The sequence below is a fragment of the Calonectris borealis genome, chromosome 12 (assembly GCF_964195595.1).
Source record: "Calonectris borealis chromosome 12, bCalBor7.hap1.2, whole genome shotgun sequence".
Classification (NCBI taxonomy): Eukaryota; Metazoa; Chordata; class Aves; order Procellariiformes; family Procellariidae; genus Calonectris; species Calonectris borealis.
The window spans coordinates 2,605,175-2,621,354 of record NC_134323.1 but is presented as its reverse complement, the minus strand read 5'-3'; the positions used below and the strand labels follow the sequence as shown (position 1 = coordinate 2,621,354).

Below are 16,180 nucleotides of genomic sequence, written 5' to 3'. Positions count from 1 at the left end.
TCTGCTGACAGGGAATTATTAGAAGACTGCATTCACAAATTTGCTTGCTGTATGCTGGAGCACTGACTGTTTCCATCCCCTTAATTCACTCATGCTTTTAACTAATCCACAATACTTAGCAAAGCAGCAGCAGAATCCAGGGCATGTTTTAAATCAAGCTGGCATTAGTGATTCCCTGCTCTCCCAGAAGGAGTCCAGCATCTACATCCTCATGCATTTGAACAACCGACTTCACTTTCATAAAATACCCTCCTGGTGGTGCACAGCGTGTGGAACTGCTCCCAGATTCTTTACACAGGTCTTCATGCAAGAACCTGCTCCCAGCAAACATTTTGCTTGTCTTACTTCAAGCGTATTCTCAAGTCTCATGGTCTTCATGACCTTGTGTCTTCAACTAGCAATGCATGTACGTGTAAGTGCAAGTGATTTCCCAGATCAGCTGCCTTCCACCGCAGCAAATCTCAAGCCCAAGTAAGCTTCTCTCTAGCAGATGACAACATTTCCCATCAGTAAAGCATCACGGAGGGAGAGGGACCCCAGAGCGTTAGCAGTTACCCACGTAGAGCCTTCCAGGGCACTCAGCAGCACCCAGCGGAGCTGGAGGGCTGCACCCAGGCCAGCCAGAGAAACGGGTTATCAGCCCTAAGCAGGTGCCCGAGCGGAGCTCTGTGTGTGAGCAGTGGCAAGGCTGGCCAGACGAGAAAGGATCTGCTCTTTTGCGTCACTGCTCTTAAGCTTTTTTAACACAAAACCAGATGGTTAATAAGCTTTGGCACAGACATCTCTATACACCAAAACAAGAAACTCCTCGTGGCGCCATTTTAGCCACAGCTCTAGCAGCGGGTGCTGCGATCCTAATTTCTCAAAAAGAGGGACGTTTTGTATTAGCTTTTTTGTATTTTGTTTGAGAAAACCCCACTCTGCTCTGTAACAGAGGCTGGATCTTTTCATGTCCTTTTCTTGTAGTGATTCAGGGAAAGGAGGGCACGGTTACCAATACTGCCCTCAATTCATGGACATTTTAGCTCCTCTTTTCCATCAAAAGCTGAAACTTTAATCAAAAAATCTAAGAAAGGTAAAAAGCTAGGCCTTTGTACCAGTTCAAGTACTTACCGCATTCCTGGCAGGTTTTTTCTCTTTTTTTGTCAGCATTATGTGGGATTTCTTCTGGTTTTCCCATCACAGCCTGTTTAACACTCAGTTCCCTCATCCATTTCATCTCTATAAACAGCAACTCAGAATAAAAATACAGCTGAGCTGACAGTCGGGGAGCATCTCCTCCCTTGCAGCAATCCTGGCTGGGAATAGTGCCCGTCCCTGAGATGGAGATGGGTGGCAGCAGCCCCATGTCCTACAACGGGGCGCTTGCAGGCACCCTACGGATTCAGGGTTACGGGATGGCTTTAACCCACTCTTTTTCCTTTCGTCTCGGCTCTCTTATAGGCCCCAACTCTTTCACGGAGGCGGTGGCTTACATCCAGGCTCAGTACGAGAGCAAGAACAAGTCCCCCAACAAGGAGATCTACACGCACATCACCTGCGCCACTGACACCAATAACATCCAGTTCGTCTTCGATGCCGTCACGGATGTCATCATCGCCAACAACCTGCGGGGATGCGGACTCTACTAAAGCCCTCTCCTCCCCTCCTCTCCTCGTGCCCGCTGGGAGCATCCTCCGGTCCCGCGGGCAGGTCCTCTCTCTTTCTTTTTTTCCCTCCTCAGAAGATGATGAGGAAGAAATACGTAAATCCCTCCTCCCGTCCCAGAAAACTTTGCAGCAAGTTCTGCTTTCCCCAACCCCGTTTTATTTCATTTTGGTTTATTTTTGGTTCATTCCCTTGCTGCCTCGTTCTACTCCTCCGTTCCAATTCACAGCGCTGTAGAGGGAGCTAACGCATTTCCCACAAAGTGCATTTCAACTGCCAAAAGACAAAAATACTTCAGTTTTAAAAAAAGAAAAAATCAAAGCCTTAAAATACTGGTCAGTGACAGTGTAGTTTGGAACCGAAACTTTTTTTTTCCCTTGAAATTAAGGGATATTTTTAATTCTCCTTGTTATTTATCTTTTTTTTTAAAACACTATTCCTTTGGGAAGTGCTAGATACAAGATGATCATTTTGAGGGTACCTTATGGCTCCAGTTCCTACCCCAAAGCCAGAGGGGTCGGTGTTGAACGCAGCTGCCGCAGCTTGGATTTGTATATTCTCCTTTTTTCCAGACAGCTATTTGAACAAGTAAAACAGCCATATCGAGTTCTGCTGGTGTCTGAGTAAGAGGGACGCAGTAACAAAACCTACTAAGCCTTGTCTAAAAGCATTCGTTGCCGGTAACAGTTTTACCTCAAGTTTTTCAAAATTAATGTTAAAATACGCCTAGTGGTTTCAGTAACCCGTTTCTGAGGCTTTGCTGGGTGCCGCGGATGGCACAGCAGTGGCAGCTGGGCCGGGACCCCTGGGGCGTAGGCAGCAAGGATGCCCCGGGGACGCGTGCTGACGGGGACCCTGCGCAGGGGGACGCCCTGGTGAGGATGCCAGGTCCTGGCTGCCCAGCGACCTTTCCCAAAGCACCTCCCAGCCGAAGTGACTTCAGCACAACCGACGCTCCTGCAAACACGCAGCGTCTCTTTCCAAACCTCAGCCCCGAAACGCTGAGGTGCACCAAAAATATTTAGCCTTGGCTTCTTCAAGTTCCTGAAATGCGGAGAGGTGCTTTGGGAAACCTCACCGTGCTCGGGTGGCAGCAAGGTGTGCAGGAGCCTCGCGGCTCTTCATCGCACCTCGGGCATCTGAATACTCTCGAGAAGCTCAGCCTTGCACTCCGAGCCTCCTCGGCCGAGCAGAAGCCGGTAGCTTGCCTGTGTCATCTCCTGCCTGGGCGCCCAGGAGAGAGAGCTCCAGGTTTGGTGTCTCCAGTCAGGGCATCTCTTTACCAGTATCTAAAGCGAGAGGGATGGTTTATACTGGCCACGTAGTGGAGAGGGAAGGCTCAGGGAGCTGATTTGAGCCAAGTGATGGAGTAGCAAGGAAAACTGCAAGGAAGAGAGGGAAGGGAGGAAGGAAGGGCAGGGGGAGAGGTGTGGGAAGGGCAAGGGTAGCACCCAGCACAGCGGAATGTGGGGGCACAGAGGGGAGGACAAACACGGCTGGGCTGGGGTACGTGTGGCCATCCGTCTGCCATCACCAAGAGCTCTGTGTGCTGTTGGGGCGAAGGCTGAGGGGAGTGTGAGAGGTGGGGTGTCACCTCCAGGAGCATGGAGGGACCTTAGAAGTCCACCCCGAAAGCTTGTTTGGTGCCTGGGTGAGCAGCCACCTCCGAGGTCCCACTCAGGGTGGCACTTGGGGCCAGGTAGGCAGCACTGATCCCTGCCTCTCCTCTGCCTCTCTGAAAAGTCCATGATCCTGGAAAACGTGAGTCTTTCCAGGCCAGCCACAAGTTCAGCTGTCCTCTCTTGGGAGCCCGGGCTAGGGGTGTCTTTCAGATCCCAGGAGGTCTGCGTGTTCTCCAGTGCCATGGCTCTTTTCTCCTGTGCCCGTCTAGGAGGGATGGTGTGAGAGCAGCCCAGAGCAGCACAGCCCACGGGCAAGGGGAGGCAGGGAAAGGAGCAGGTACGGTGGCATGGGATGGAGAGGACCGGCGGGGGAGGCTTGGGGGGGCGGTTTGGGCAGAAGTTGCAGAAGGGAGATGAGGCAGGTTGAGGCAGCGGGGAGGACGGGAAGAGAAAGGCACCTGGGAGGCCGAGGAGAGTCCCCATCGGAGGTTGCGCTCTGCTGGGCCAGCGTTTGTGGGACATCCATGACAAAACCCCAGCCAGGGATGCAAGCGGGAGCACCGCGGGGCAAACGGGCGGGCTGCGGAGGAGAACAAGGTGGCTCTCGCCCATCTAATCTGCTCGCAGCCCAGCGTGCCCGGCAGCTGTGTCAGTAACCCCCTAGATAGCGTTAAATTATAAAACTATTTAGTATTGTACAGTGAGGACCCACTGCTGCTCTGCTGGACACTAACAGCAATAACGCCAGGTCTCTGCTCCCCTGCTCCGGCCCAAGGGAGTACCCACCTTTCTCTTCACCATCTCAGCCTTAAAATACCTCCGGCGGCATCAGCTCCCAGGAAGAGCTGGCCGGCCAGCAGCGCCCGGAGCCCCTCTCTGCTCCTCGCGCCACATCCCAGCCACGTGTCTTGGTTTCCGGGGTCCCAGCCCCTCTCCCAGCTCCATTTCATGCCGGCACACTCTGCTGTACAACCGTAAACCAAAGGAACGCTGACCACAAGGCCTGTGCATTTAATTGTGTTTGGTTTAGCTTAGGATTTTCAGAGTCAATGGGAAGGATTTCCAAAGAAAGGCTTTTCAGTGGGAAGCACCTGCCCAGTTCTCTGGTTCCATGGAAGGGACCACCGCATGCCCCGACCCTGAAAAGATTTATGTGTGTGTTGAGCTCTAGTCCCTGGAGACTAAAGCCAAGGGAATGACAGTAAAATGCAACCAACCTGTTTGTTTTTGCAGGAAGAGGAGTTCAGTGCATAAATAGGCGATGTGAAAAAGAAATAGGCAGGACTCGGATCCGCCCCCACCAAACTTCCCCTCGACCCCAAGCCAAGCTTTCTGCTTGCATACCCTCTGCTCATCTCAGCGCTCGTCTTGCTCCAGGTGAAAGTTGGGCTGCTGTCTGAGGGGACTGAATTAGTCCAGTCCCTCGCTTTGCTTTTCAAGACAGCGGATGATGGCACCGGGATGGTGCTTCTGCCACAGAGGGAGCCGGGAACTAGCTGGCGGGACGCAGAGGGACGGGGGTGCTCCTGGAGCTTGTCCCACGCAAGTGACCAAGTCCCACCAGTAACACCTAGTGTTCAAATGTGCGTTGAGTGTCAAAGTAGGGGCTGAAGAACTGAATGTTGGTTCCATTGGGTGCATGAGGCGTACATAACGACTAGAGCCCAATGAAGCACCAGAGCTGTGTGCAGTGGTGCGCTCGTGACTTGCGCTGGCAGCGAGGCGGGACTTGATTAAGCTCTTTCAGAAGGATTTGATCAGCGGCACGAGAAGTTTGGAGGTTTTCTGTTCCCACCCCTTGCTGTGGGTGACATTTTATCCGAGCGAATAAGTAACAGAAGCTGTTCCCAGTGAAGGCAGCACCAAGCCAAGGCTTCAGGAGTTCCCAGCATAAAGCGCACAGGAATATTTTGGTCAAGACAATTCAAATTAACTCAACCCCAAACTCTACCAAATGCAGCCGAGTCACCGGTGCCGGCGCGATGCGCCTGTGCCACACTCGGGGTTGGATTCAGGCAACCTGTGCCCAGCCGTGGCCGGCTGGGAGGTCCAGACCCCCTCCCGCCCCAGCCCTTCCGCAGCTCCGGCTGGTTCCCCGGCACGTTGGTGATGATCAACGGCTGGTGCTCCACGGGGAGAAAAGGGAGAAAAAGAGGAGGAAATGTTGACAGACAGAGCCTTTTCTTTCATTTTCTTTGGCATATTGTATGTCTAAAGCTTCATTTCAGCTGCTGCTGCTGACATTCCCTCCCTCACTGTCGTGAGGATTCACTGACAAAGGCTGGAAACGGCATTTGGAAGATGAAATGCTTCCAGTGTTAAACACCACTATTTCTCCCGCTTGATGGCCTTGTATAGATTTTTGTCTCCAGAACGCCTGCCAAAGCATCACTCACCGCTGGCTTTCTGCATCCTCCCAAGCCTTTTCTGACAGATGTGCCTTCTGCAGGCAATCTTTTGCCCCGTGCTTTTTCTAAACACCAGCAATCCTTGCAGCAATTGCCTAGAAAGAAGACCTTGAAATGCATCCCCCGCTTTCAAAAGCCGTCTTCTTAATAGCCCCTTGTGCTTTGCAATTGCGACGCTCCGAATCCAGACCCTCAGGGGCCCTGAGTTGTCTTTAATTTGCAGTCTCCACGTAGCAGGGATGTTGCAACTGGTACAGCTGCATCAGAAATCATACCAGGGCATGGGGGACTTATTTTAAAAGCACAGAATTGAAACAGCTACGTATATACCCTGCTGCCCTTCAAAGCTGATGTGGGAATTTGCAAAAGGTACCCTTTTTGGGATGCAGGAGGTTTTTAATGACTCAGGTCACTAGTCCAGCAGCAGCAGCCGAGGGGCATCGCATTGAAAGCACCGTTAGCAAGTCGCGATGAGCTTCAGACAGCAGCAAAAAGAAAGAAGGAAGCCCCCCCGCTTGCTCCATCGGCAAGGAGAGGGTCAGGTGTGTGGAGCCATGGGAGAAAAAAAATGCAAATAGCTCCTTTATTTAAACAATTTCGATGAAATAGGGAAACCTGTGGAAGGAAAGCCTTGAAATGAGCCTGCAGACAAGGCTGCAGGGCTGAGCTGCAGAGCAGCGAGCTGCACGTGCTCCCTGGGAGGATGCGGTAGCAGGGCTCGTTAGGAGAACTAGCAATAAACGTGCACCAGGAAAGCACACGTTAAAATACAGCCACCCACTTCAAAGGCCATTTTTTTCTTTAGCAAGTAGAGTTCACACTCTTGTTTTTACATACGGCCGGAGGAGCCCAGCGAGCGGCAGGGCAGCGGGACTGCTCGGCCAGGCCATCTGGCCCCTCCGTCTGCTGCCCCTGCCCTCCCGCCGGGCCCCAGCCGGGTCTGGCGAGGGGTCGGCCGGCTTCCCACCACTGCCCGCCCAGAAATTCTTCCAACTAAATCTCTCTCAGGAGTTTTGTACGAGAATTAGCTTCTTGCCTTCAGCCAGCTTTCCTGGATGGCTGGCCAGCCTGCCCCTCCACGGAGGGGAGAGCATCCTCGGGAGGAGGCTGCCGTGCCTCCTCGGTAGATCTGATTTCGTTTTACAGGACACTAAAGGTATTAATGAGAGCGGTCTATACTGTAATGTACATTAAAATGTATCTGGTGGGTTTTTTCTATTGTGGCATGAGCCCAGTGCTTGCCTGCAAGGGAACAGACTTTGTTCTCAGGCCAGGAATGCAACCTCCAGGAGGTCAGGATGGGACTTGGAAGATGTCCTTTTGCCAGAACACCCCGGTGTGCCCAGCCGCTGCTGTGTAAGGCATCGGGCACCCCCGGCTGTGCAGCTCGACAAGGCGCGGGGTTCGGCTGGGGGTGGCAGGCACCCGCCACAGGGGATTGTGCAGCCGGTGCTGTAAAAGGGACCAACCCTGCACTCTTAGCCTGTGCGATGTGTCCGAGTATTTTGTGGCCAAAAGATCCACTGGCGCCAGGGAGATGTTTGTTGTTGAGTTCCTGGGAACAAGGCTGATGGTTTGTCAAGTCGATAGGGCAGCTTAGTACTAGTGTGTGTCTTTGTCATGGGCCAGGTTTGTCTTCAGGCTGACGACCAGAAACTCCACAACCATTTCCAAGGAGATTAAAACACTCATTAAGCATCAAGGTCAGTAGAGATGGTGCTACTGAGCATCACCCTCAACCACCCAAACCCATCACACACTTGCATCCCCAACGCACGCACGAGAAAGCAGAGACGTGGTCCGAGCGGCTCAGCAGAGCAGACCACGGTCTTGTCTCTACCTCCCCGGAGGAAAGAGCAGACAGAAACACTCTCCCAAAGCGCCCCGAGACTTTAGTGTACGTTACCATCTCTGAGCTCCTGCAATGACACGAGATAATTGATGCTGACAGATATAGGTACGTGACCCATATAAGACGTTACGTTGAGAACATGGCTATGGAAAGGGACTTCTCACAGGACCGCTCGTGTCCGAACCAGCAGCCTGCGAGATCTTTATTTGTGCTGCAAAGGCTAGCTAGCAAACGCGAGCAAGTATGACCCTCCAACACTGATGCGTTAGTAAGAGGAGGACCAAAGCCTCCCCTGCAGGCAGAGGGAGAGGGGAGGGAGCTGGATGGGAGACAGGGCAAAACCACCTCCATCCCCCAGAGAGGGCAGCTCGGTTCTCCACGGGCACTGCGGGCAGCAGGCACGGGGAGGAGAGGCACGGGGAGGAGGTGGAGGGCTGGGAGCCGGCCCGACGCTCGCTGCCCCGGCCCCTCTCCCACCCAGGGTCTTGGAAATTAATGTCGAGACCAAATCCTGACTGTCCTGTAGCGCAGGCAAGCAGCTCCGGGTCTAAACCTCCGGCTTCGGGCGGGGAGAGGAGATCAGAGCGGGTAGCAGCACGATTTTCAGCATTGTCTGAGTCTCACCGGCTTTTCCAGTGCTGGAGCAAGCACTGGAAACAGGGCTGTTTGACCAGCCATCACCCCGTTAAATAGCCCAGGCCCTAATTTAACATCTTTAGCCCTATTCCCCCCACCTCCCTTTCCCCGCTTCAGCTCGACAAGGGAACAGTGACCATCACCCCGCCTCTGGGCTCCCCGCTCCCCACCACATTTCTTCCCGAAGGATCGCCGGAGGCCGCCACGATTTTCCTTTTGCTGGTTTCCCGCTGAATCGTTTCTCCTGCATGTTTGATGGCCCAAACTGTATTAACTGTAATTTTGTACGAAGAGTGACTGTCCATTGGTTTAATAGAGCATTAGTTATTGTAATAATTTATTGGCTGTCGGTAATGTATTTATTAGTTACAAAATGTTAATAAAGTGCCAGCTCTTTTCTAGCGTGAGAGGGTTTTTATTGTGTCTCCCTTGAGCGCGTCCAGCTTCTCAAGCCCTTATTTACCCCACGTCTGCTCCATGTACACACACCTACGACACGCGCCTGCGGTCTCAGTCGTCTGCCACAGCCTCGTTCGCCTGGAAATAAGGAATTTGAAAAGGATATAACCAAAAGGTATTTAATTTTATGTAAGTATTTGGTGGGAATTTTTCTTGCCTTTGTTTTTAAGTAGAACAACTTAACCATGGCTTCCGTTTGTTTCTTGGCTTCTTGAAGTTACTCTTCCCCTCCTGAAGTCCCTTGCCCCCGTGTATCTATGTCAGACCATCTACGCTTTTCCGCCGGCGCCGCCAGACCCCGCGCAGGCGTCCGTCTGTCCGCGTCCAGCCGCCCTTTCGGCACCCATCGCTGGCGATGCTTGGCGCAGGCGGGGCAGAGCATCCCTGCTGCCCCGTTGCTTCCTCCAATACTTCGGTCGCAAATCTATTGCAAGTAGCAAGCTGTGCCTTTCTTTTCCGCCTTCCGAGCACAGAGGCAAAAGAGCCATTTCTGGTTCGATTCAATAAATGGTGCTTTTTCCTCCTTGCACAAACACAGTGCTTGGAGCATCTCCCCCTCCCTTTAAAATAACGCTTGGGCCAGTTTGTTCTTTTATGTTTAAACCAACGATCTTCGATTATTTGGGGCATGAAATAGAAGCAAAGGACTTGAAGAAACCAAGAGAAAATTCTCCATAAACCTCAGCAAAGGAAAATTAACCATTATTGCTGTTGACTTCACCAATTTCCAGTGATGTAACTGCAGCTGGACCCATCCTCGGACACGGATCCCCGTGTGTCCCATCCTGCAGATCAGTCAGAACTACGAGCCAGCTCTGAGAAAAACTCCTGGCTGAGAGGGAAAGATTTTTCTTTGTGTATTTGTATTGGGGATATTTAAAAACTTCCTCCAGGATGCCTGCGCGGGTGTCCAGGGCTCAGAAGGCACCGGGGTTATTTTCCTTGCGCTTGGGATTTTCATTCCCCTGGGCACGTGCTTTGTTTCAGCTGCTGCTTCACCACCACCATCAGTCCTTTATTTAAATATTATACATATATGGGACAACAAGGAAAAAAAACCACCCAGATACTTCCCATGAAAATCTCAAGACCCGGCATTTTTGCAACAGCCACAAGTCAAGAAGAGCCACGTCCTTTTGTGGCGGTTTCCTCTTTTCCCCATGAATAAGGCTTTTTTTTTTTATATATATAAAAAAGATAAGGGTAAAATGAAGTCCTGAAGCTTTGGAAAGCAACTGCTTGGCATCCCGAGCTTCTCTTTGCCAAGGAACCGACAGTGTAATCTCAAAGCCTTTCAAGATGAAATCAGACATCTGCTAAATTTTGCATGCAAAAGCTACGGTTGAAGTGTAGCTAATAAAATGACTCACTAATAAAACATTCATGGAAAACGCCAAAAACGTGTAATTGGGTCATCATTTCATTAGGAAACACGTGTGTTCTCGCGAATCTTCGGCAAGTCCAAAGCCCCCCCCTTCGCTGCGCCTCCAAAAAAAAAGGGGCTCTGGGGGGATGTTTGCTGCAGGAGGGTTTTCCCACCGGCTGCCGAGCACCCTTGCTGCCCGGAGCACGTCTCTGCGGCTCTGTGTCACGCAAAGCTTTTCCAAATAGCTGGGTGTCCCCGCGCGAGCGGCAGGCGGCCGGGCCAGGGCTCGGGGGGGCTCAGCCCCAAGAGGGGCTTGCAGAGAGGGGCATGGCGTGGCCAGCAGCTTTGGACTTCGCTAAGCCCTGGTTTTGAACCAGAAGCTTTGCAAGCGCGAGTAGTCACCTAGGTGGGTATCAGCAACGAAAAAGGTGCACGGGCCGCCTAAAATGTCTCCCACGGTTGTCAGTGGAGCAGCAGGGAACGGCTTTCTGTTTATTTTAAGAGCAAGTTAATGATGGAGAAAATTTTTTGAGAGCTCCTACAGAGCCGTATCTGTCCTGTCCAGCGGCACCGTCACACTAACGGCGAGTGCATGTGCCTGCCCGCACAGACACCCCGCAGCCGCTCAAGCGAAGCACTGAAATACTCTGCTTGATGGTGCCCTGCCACAGCTGATGCGGCGCAGGACAGCCTCCTCCTCCTCCTCCTCCTCCTCCTGTCCTTCTGTCCGCTCTCCTTTCCAATAACTTCTGTAGCATGGGGAAAAACAGCTTTACATGGCTTTTGTCCATACGTGAAAGGACAATTAATTTTTAAAAATTACAGCTTTTAGAGATTTGCCTCTAATTACGCTCCTACTAAAACTCTTCCATGCTTAAAGTCTCCCTGGAGCAGCCCGCCGGCCCGGCACGCCCGGGAGAGCTGGGAGGTGGCTGGCAGAGGCACCCGCAGTCCTGTCCTCCGGGCAGCAGCACCGGGATTTCTCAGCAGCGACCCAGCCACCACCGGGGCATTTTCAAAGACGGGCTGAAGACTTTTCCAGGGGCACAAGGAAAAGCCCCTGGGCAATCCCTTGGCACCGGTCTCGCCACAACGGTGCCGCTCGGCACAAGTACCCTTCCAGGCAGGTCCATAGGACCACCCTGAGACAGCCAAAACTCCCTCCATCCCAGTCCCCATGCCCAGTGCATGCCGGCTGCTGGCTGGTGCTGTCTGTCCATCCTTTAGGCTCTGCAAGTGAAGCTTCAGGGGTGCCCAGCCCCTGAAGAGATGCAGGCGAGACCAGGAAGCTGCAGCCCCCTTTCCTAACTCCTCAGTTTATGCAGGTGACAAGAAAATGAGGATTATTTTCTGCTCTTCCTTGAAGCTTCAGGCGTCAGCCCTGCTAGAGCAGCCGGCAGAGAGGCTCTGCAGGGCGGCAGTGGAGGATCAGCTGCATCCTCCAGCCTGGGATGAGAGCAACACCCCGTTTCCTCCACCTTTGTAACCATCTCACGTTTACCACTGCCTTATTTTAGAGATTTTTTTGCTTTCCAAGCATTTCATTTCAGAAAAATGTTCTCCTCTCCTCTAACTCTCTCTCTTTGCCTTTCTCTCTCCTCTCTCCTCCCTCCGTGCTCCCCATTGCAGAACCGCATGCACGAATCTCTCATGCTCTTCGACTCCATCTGTAACAACAAATTCTTCATCGATACCTCCATCATTCTCTTCCTCAACAAGAAAGACCTATTTGCCGAGAAGATCAAGAAATCGCCTCTGACCATCTGCTTCCCTGAATACACAGGTACGTGCCGGGGCTGACGCGGCGCAGCCCGGCGTGACGCCCACCACCGCACCGGTGGGGCTGGGGGGCTGCGCCTCGCCCCAGAGGTGGGCAGGGGGACAGAGGGGACAGGGTGCCTTTACAGGGGGGAGGCATCCACCTTCGAGAGCCGCGGTGCAGCTCCACCACCCTGCTCTTGGGGTGGGGTCGTGTCCTGCGCGCGGTCTTGCGGCAAAGGCGCACGACTGGCCGATGGGTCAGAGAGATGGTCAAGATGGTCAAGATAAAAGGAGACGAGCTTTAATGAGTCTGGCCACAGGGAGCCGTGGAAAGGAGAAGCCTTGGTGAGAGCCGAGTGCCCACCACCTGAGCCATCCTGTTTGCTGATGGTTCCTGCGACGCTCCTGCTAGAGGAGCCGAGACGCGTGGTCCTCCAAGCTGCATCTCCCGTTTGCATCCCCCCCGGAGTGCCTTTGCGCAGGGTACAGCTGGGGAAGGGAAGAGCCCCTTACAGCAGAAGTCTGTGACACCAGAAGAGAATCACACATTTTTTAAATGAAACCAACGTGGCTCGGGGAAAAGAACAAAACCCAAGAAAATGGGGTAAGAATAGGAGTCTGTTCCGAATTTTCTAAGGGGAAGAAAAAAATCAGTTCCGATTCAGAGGCTCCAGCATCTCCTACAGATACTTGAATGTCTGAATTGTTTCACCCAGAGCACACCCACCCTGGACACCAGACCCTGGGGACAAGGGGGTCCCCCATCAAGACAGCACCCATTCCCCTATGGCATAAGCGCACCGGCATTTCCAGCGGAGGTTTTTAGGCTTCTCCACCAGTAAAGCAGCAGTACTTTTTTCCCAGCCACCTGGTGGGACATCCCAAACTATCCCGCATGGAGTTGTACGGCACATCCTGGCCACCCCAGGGAGAGGGACAGCCCGGTGGCACCGGGCCACCTCCCCTCTCCTTTGGCCACCCGCCGCATCGGGAAGGAAGGGAACCGGCAAGCTGGAAAAGGAAAATAAATCTCCAGATAATAGCAGCTCTTGCAAAGGCGATTTCAGGGGCGTAATTCAGGCTTTGTGGCTCCCCGCGAGGGGCCGGGCGCAGCCACTCTCACTGCCGTAAGCAGCTTAATGCAATAATGCACATTTTTCAGCTCAAACATCTGGCCCCTCTCCAGCCCACCTCACAAAGGCAAAACTCCCCCGGTCCGCTGAGCAGGCGGGCGACCGTGCGTCTCCGAGGGGCTCCTGCCCCACCGCATCCCCCTCGCCCACCCCAGAGCCCGGGGCGAGCGCCCTGCCCAGCCCACACAGGCTCAGCCCCGCTAAGGGGTCACAGCCAGCACCCACGGGTGACGCTGGAGCGGCCACCAACCCCCCCAGCCATCCCTCCCCCTGCCTGCCTGGCCGGGGGGCCACCAAGCCCCCCGGCCTTTCTCCCCCCACCGCGCTCCCGTGGGACGGGCGCTGCGGGATGCGCCACGGGGAACTCACGGGTGATGCCGGGAGGAGCGTCCCTCCCTCCGGCACGGCACGGCCGGGCGCAGCCGGGGGCTGCTGCCCCTCCCCGGGGAGAAAAGGGGAGCGGGCCGGGGGGGCAAAGCGGCAACACCTGGGGAGGGAGGAGCCCCCAACAGAGCCCAGGTGCTCTGCGATTTGGGGGAAAAGAGGGGGGAAATGGGGCAGAACGGGGTGGAAAAGGGTAGGTGGGGGAGAAAGGGGTAAGTGGACTCTGCTGAGGGGTGAATTGGAGGGAAAAAATGGAAAATAAATAGTTTTGCCTGTTTTTTTTTTTAAATAAAGCAGCAGCGAGGGGCCGGGCGCGGGGCGGGAGGGTGGTGGTCGCGGCCCTGACACCCCCCGCTCTGTCCCCCCCGCCTCTGCCCGCAGGTCCCAACACCTACGAGGACGCGGCCGCCTACATCCAAGCACAATTCGAAAGCAAAAACCGCTCGCCCAACAAGGAGATTTACTGCCACATGACGTGCGCCACAGACACGAACAACATCCAGGTGGTATTTGACGCCGTCACCGACATCATCATTGCCAACAACCTGCGGGGCTGCGGCTTGTACTGACCCCGCCGCCCAAAGCGACTTCTTTGGTGGCGGTCCCGGCGCCAGGAGAGAAAAGAAACAAGAAAATAAGTAAAAAAAAAAAAAAAAAAAAACCAAAAAAAACAACCCCAACGCAACCACACACAGACACACGCAAACACACGCGCGGGAAGGGGGGAAAAAAAAAAAAAAAAAGGCGAAAGACAACGAAACAAAAAAAAAAACCAGATTGAATGAGAGGAAAAAAAAAATCGTAATCATAATCATGCAAGTTGGTAAATAAAAAGGCATAAGGAAAAATTATATATATACGTATATATATATATAAAAAAAAATAAATCCACACCCACCTTTTTAGTTTGCCTGAAGGGGCTGTGGGCAGCCCCCCCCCGGCTCCGGCCCTCCCTGGCACCGCCCCCGGCGTCGCAGCCTGGGGGGAGCCCCGTGGGGGCCCTGCCCCCCCCCCCCCCCGCAGCTCCCGGGGCAGCCCCGCTGGTACCGGCCGGGGGCGGGGGGGGGCAAAGGGGCCGCTCCCGGGGTCGCCCCACGGAGAAAGCGGGGCCGGATCCTGCCCGTGGCCGTGCCGGTGCTCTTGTGCGGGGGGCTTCTCCTCCCGGGAGTTAATTCACCTTGGGGGTTTATTTTTTAATTATTATTATAATTAATTATTGTGGGTTGGCTTTTTAAAAATTGTTTATTATTATTATTATTATTATTATTATTATTATTATTATTAATTACTTCTCTTTCCAGCGGGGGGAAGGCCGGGCGGCCACCCCCGACCCCGGCCCCGCTGCCCCCCCCCGAACCCGGGCCAGCCGCTGCCTCCAGAAACTAAAAGATACTTTCCTTTTCTTTTCTTTTCTTTTTTTTTTTTTTCAAACCCCTTTTTTTTTTCAAAAAAAAAAAAGGAGGGGAAAACCTGGCGCCCTCCCCCCGGCGGGTGTCGGAGCTAAAAGGGGAAACAACAGCAACAGCGAGAGCGTCTCCCATTCCCCCCGGCTGCGGTGGGAGCCGCCTCCCGCCGCCCCCTCCCCACGGTTCGGGGGTTTTTGGGTTGTTTTTTTTTTGACTCCCCCCCCCCGCCTTAGGCCAAGGAGCCGGCGTGGGGGGGGGGACCCCCCACTTTCCCTCCCTTCTGGCCGGACAAGTCCCCGTTCCCACCCGCCGCCCGCTCTCCGGGTCCGGACCCCACAGCTCGGCCGCGCCGCCGGGCTCCCCCCCCCGCTCCCGCGGCCCCTGGGGGCGGCGGGGAGGGTTATACATATATATATATATTATTTTATCTTTTTTTGTTTTGTTTTGTTTAGGGTTTTTTTTTGTTTGTTTGGTTTGGTTTGGTTTTTATTCATTTTTAACTCTTTCCAGTGAATGCTTTTTTGTGCTGCTTTTTTCTCTCCCCCCCCCCCCCCCCCCGCCCCAGTCCTCCTTCCCTTTTAGTGAATGGTGTTTTTTCTCTCTCATGTGGGGATGTTTGTGCTGAAAAAAAAAAAAAAAAAGGAAAAAAAAAGAAAAAAAACTTAAAAAACAAACTTTAAAAAAAAAAAGCAAGAATGAAAATAATTTAAAAATTTTAAAAAACACACACAAAACCACAAAAAATAATTTAAAAAACAACAACAACAAAAAAAAAAACAAAAATCGAATGTAGTGTTTACATTGAAGCCACCGTTTTCATGACCAATCCTTCGTCATTTCTACTTTGATTAGTAATCAGACATCTTCACGGTTTCACTTTTACCAGTTACCTTTGCTGAAGAAGAGCAGTCACACCTGTTTAAAAGAAAATGAGTAAATAAAGAGGAAACTAAAAAAAAAAAATAAAAATATTATATATATATATATATAAAGCGCCAGGTCTTTCTAAGCCTTTCTATTACCAATCAGTGAGGTTTCTGTGATATATTACACACTGCCAATCTCTTTCTCTGACTAATGGAAAAATTCATGTGTAGCTCAATAAAGAGAATGTTTGTCTGTACCCCGGGCTCTCCCCTCCCGCGCCTCCGCCTGCTTCTTTCCCCCCGCGCCTCCCGCCTCCTTCCTAAGGGAAGGAAGAAAAAATACTAAAAATCCCATTTTTGGAGGGGGGGGGGGTTGCTGCTGGTAGCAGAGGCAGGAGGGGCTGAGCTAGGAATTGGGTGTAGGTCTTGGGAAGGTGGTGCGTGGAAGCCCTTCCAGATGGCTCAGGTTGCTTCAGGACATCAGCGGGAGCAAAAAGCCCCCCCAAAAAACTCCCCGAGCAAGAAAATATTTTTATTTCTTTTGGGAACGCAAAGATAGTCATCAGGGCGAGTCCTTTGTTTTGTGGCAACATCAGAAACCCCACAACAGGCGAGTTTTTTCCCCTAAGATCTTGAGGAA

At 52.8% G+C, this 16,180-nt stretch overlaps 1 protein-coding gene across 2 annotated transcripts in view; it reads left to right on the top strand.

Moving 5' to 3' along the window:
- Positions 1-14,201, top strand: part of GNAO1 (G protein subunit alpha o1) — a 146,210-nt gene extending 132,009 nt beyond the window's left edge. The window contains exons 7-8 of one of the 2 annotated variants that reach the window (XM_075161011.1): positions 11,620-11,773; positions 13,650-14,201. In XM_075161011.1, coding sequence (XP_075017112.1) covers positions 11,620-11,773; positions 13,650-13,837 — 342 coding nt within the window. In that variant the 3' untranslated portion in view covers positions 13,838-14,201. Of the gene's footprint in view, positions 1-1,443; positions 8,708-11,619; positions 11,774-13,649 lie in introns of those variants that run through there. The other variant, XM_075161009.1, reaches the window with a different exon arrangement.
- The last annotated feature ends 1,979 nt before the right edge of the window (positions 14,202-16,180 follow it).